Source organism: Camelina sativa, chromosome 4 (assembly GCF_000633955.1).
Source record: "Camelina sativa cultivar DH55 chromosome 4, Cs, whole genome shotgun sequence".
In the NCBI taxonomy this organism is placed as follows: Eukaryota; Viridiplantae; Streptophyta; class Magnoliopsida; order Brassicales; family Brassicaceae; genus Camelina; species Camelina sativa.
In genome coordinates, this window is record NC_025688.1 from 17,446,848 (window position 1) to 17,450,971 (window position 4,124).

The window sequence follows — 4,124 nt, forward strand, 5'->3', positions numbered from 1 at the left end:
GTCAGAACTCACATTTGAGTGATATACTTAGGATAGAGACATTTCGGCGATATTCCTAAAGCTTGGTCTTTGACCTTTATGTAAAAAAAAAAACAAAAAAAAAAAATCCATCATCTAAAAATCATTTGCATCAGTGATAAATGTTGAGTTGTAATTTTAGCTATCTTTCAAGAAAAAGAATACATAACAAGGCGCTTTGAATGGTTTCTTCCTTTGACTGAGTGAGGAAAGATTTTTTGAAATAAAATCTTAGGAAAGGATTGTTAAAAGGTACTCCATTGTATAACAAAGGATTGTATGCTTCTTCCTTTTTGTTGACAATTGAGTACCTTGAACAATCTTTTGTTATTTACTATATTGTTATTAATTCTAATGAAAAATGTTAAATTTTACCAATATCAACTTGTGATTTATTCAGCTTATATATGGTGACCATAAAAATATATTTTCTGTAAAGAAAAATAGTTGAAATGTCCATGAAAAGAAGAATGAGAATTGAATTGATTTTTCTTTTAAGAAAAATCTTTTTTTTTTTTTCCAATCAAGAAAAATCTTATTACAACAAGAAAAAACCAAGGAGGATAAAAACAACAACGAAAGAAGAGTACCCCCTTTCTATTAATTTTATGGAAAACACAATAACATGATCATGGCTTGTAACAAGCCCTAAACATCTTAACGAAAGGACGCATCATCTTCACCAGTACTTTCTTCTTCTTCTTCTTCTCCTTTGGTTTGTTCACCGAATCCTCATCGATATCACCGTCATAAGCTTCCTCATTTGAGGTCAAAACTGTTAACAGGGTTGTCAACAAGATCAGCCTAATTTCCTTGAACTCAGGACGTGCATCCGAATCATGTGCCCAGCAATATTCAAGTATAATCCAGTATAGATCAAGAGGTTTCAGCTGAGAACTCCACATGAACCTCTCAAGAGTGCCGCCTTCCATGAGTTCGGTAACTATCACCAGTTGCGGCTCTATGCAAGCTCCAACAAACTATACAATCACCAAAAACCATGTTTAATTTCTCACTATTATAATGATAAAACACCAATATAACTAATAAATTTTTCATTTTTTACCTTCACAATGTTGGCATCTCTCATCTTGGATAGTAACAGAACTTCATTTTGAAACTTCTTTTTGTCACTTGGTTGCATTATCTTCACAGCAACGGGAACTCGGTTTCTGAGCCTATAAAATCATTATAAAGAACATACGAATTAGTGTTAAATTCATCATTATAAAAAATAAGAGAGAGATGGAACAAACAATCCTTTGTAGACGATGGAGTAGCCTCCTTCTCCAATCATCTCTCCCACTGAGACATCGTTTGGGTTGAGAAGCAATTCCCTGTTGATACTGAAATTGAATTTCTCGTTTGACAAAGCCATTAGTCCAGCACTCATTTTGAAGGCTGGAAGTGACTGAGAGGACTAAGGATGATTAGTGAAAGATGAAATGTTGATGATGATGAGTGATAGAGGAAGTGCTTGGGCTTATTTATAGTACTACAACATGTGGGGGTGATTCTGTAATCTTACGAGTTGTTATCCGACGTGTATTGACAATTAATAGTATAAAAACGAGAAAATCAATACTAATTATTACAGTTACTGTTTACCAATGAGTATGAATGGTCTCGTTACCAAGCTTATCTTTACATTAAATTTTTTATCCATTCACCACCACATCTCTTGATTTTCTTATAATCTTATCTTTAGGTAGCTTTTTTTCTTAATATGTTTAACAATATATGTGGACTCTATGTGCAACTCTTTTGGAAAAAACTTTTTATGCATGAGCTGTATACAGCAATGTATTGTATATATATAGCAAGAGAAAGATGGTAACAAAGCTGGAATTACAATATATTTTATAAATTTCCTATCTAATAAATTTTTTTTTTATTTTTTTTATAAATAAGTCTTATTTTCATTGCCAATAATTTTCATGATGAAATAGAAACGCGACTGACTGATAAAATAATCTTCTATCAATGTTTATTACTAAAGATTAGATAAAATAATCAGGTAACCAACGTCCATAGTATCCTAATTTTGTTTAGTTTACATACAAAATGTACTCACAGCCAATGACGTTCGCAACCGAGTAAGACATATGGGGTTGCGATATTATCATATGACAGAAAAGATTTTCAAACTTACGATATTTCTGTTCCAGTCTACGTACGATATTTCTGTTCTAGTCTATGTGACTATATATATATGTATCACATAAGTTGACACAACGCCATGCCAATGTATAAACATCCACCATCTCGAAAGAGCTACATTAAATAAATGTTTCCATGAAATGAGAATTTGTTACCGATGGAGCTTATATGATTAGGTCAGAATATCCACCATCTCAAAAGAGCTACATTAAATAAGTGTTCCCATTTGTAGAACTCGAAAAAAAAAAAAAAAATTGAAATCGAAACTAAGCAAATACATGTTAGGGTTTTTAGCCTAAACCGTTTAGGCATTGCCATAAGACCGAACACAACACACACTCACCACTTGGAGAGGAAGCTTCTTATCTTCTAGTTTTAACACTTTAATTTCGACCGTTGTAATGGAAACAGGACTCAATATGGGCTTATTATTAGTTAGATATCGTTGAGATTTAAAAGCCCATCAATATTGTATTATTTTCACTTTCGTAAGCATGTTTAAGTTTCCTAAGCGTGAGGGCTTGAGCATTTGCTGAAGTGCCGGCTCAATAAATAAAAAAAGAGACGGTGGTGTTTTACAATATATAAGCTGTCTGTGAAATTATGTTTTGCAAGTTAATGCTAGTCCTACTTCTCATTTCGTTTGTTAGATTATAATTTCTTATCATCTTTACGAAATTAGGAGAGTGTAAGTTGTAACGACTGTATTTTTACATTATTTTTTCTCTACGCAAATCAAATCAAAGTCGACACATCCAGTACTTGTAGTAAATCTACAATCATTACCATGTCAACTGGATTAACTAGTTCGAACAAACTATAGGCTGAATCTCATTGGGGACCAGACTTTGTTTGCGATATTCACACACACTAAGTCAATTACCTATGTAGGTATATAAGACGAGAAGATTAAAATTTACGATATATATATATATATATATATTCAAATAATTCACATGCATATACTATACGTATATATTCGGTGGAGTGGACAATAAACAAAGTGGGTACTTTGGCAGAGTTAAGTTATATTTAAAGGATAACTTTTGGGGTTGAATATTTGTAACACACACTGACGACGGAAATAAGAACTGTAACACACATCATCAATGGTTATATATTTGATACCCATACGTTTACTACATAAACCTATCGACGTTTTGAAATGCTCACACTTCGTGATACAAAAATAAAAATAATCCGTCCCATAGTTACGAAAACAACTGAGGTAGAGAACTTGTCGCGTTCCGAGCTACTGTGTTAATATCAGTTCCAATTAGTTTTAAGATTCCCTAATTACCTAACCATATTAAAAAATTCAAAAGATTCCTTGATTAAGAACAGGGAATATAGAGATATTAGTAAAGTTGGATAATGTGATCTTTAACTCAGTTCCAATTACATAAGCTTCCTTACAAAATCAAAGATTCCTTAACAACAAACAATATATAGTGATGATTGAGTCGGTGGCTACAGCTGTGCCTACTTTTGTCATGTCATGCTTTCCTCTACCGAAAACGGTCACACGAAAGCTTACTATTGCGATATCTAACTTTTGGTTGAGCTAATATGGGAATCGCAAGGTCTACATTGGGTCGCTTGGGATAAGTTGTATGAAGATTTACAGTAATGTTTGTACGTCCGTACAACCACCAAGGTGGGCCATCCATACGGTTTGGAGGCATAACGAGTCCGATCCATGAAGACAAGTCTCCAACGATCACAAGATATCTATATCCTTCCTAAGGAGTCATTGGCGAGTGTGTGTGCAAGTGGGAGCTAAAGTCAAACCAAGATCACATACTTAAGGAGATGTCACTTTCACTATGAGTAATTGTGCATTGCATCTTGTATAGAATATCCTCTTTGTAATTGTCTATATTTAGCTTGTACCTGGGAACTAAATCAAGCAAGAAAAGAGATTATCTCTTTCTCCATTACACTCT

At 33.4% G+C, this 4,124-nt stretch overlaps 1 protein-coding gene across 1 annotated transcript; it reads right to left on the bottom strand.

Moving 5' to 3' along the window:
- On the bottom strand, positions 548–1,459 carry LOC104780897 (G-type lectin S-receptor-like serine/threonine-protein kinase At1g61370). Its single transcript, XM_010505437.2, has 3 exons — positions 1,275–1,459; positions 1,085–1,196; positions 548–998 (listed from the first exon to the last, which is right to left on the bottom strand). Exons 1-3 carry the CDS (start codon positions 1,409–1,411, stop codon positions 648–650), a joined length of 600 nt encoding a protein of 199 aa, XP_010503739.1. The 5' UTR covers positions 1,412–1,459; the 3' UTR covers positions 548–647.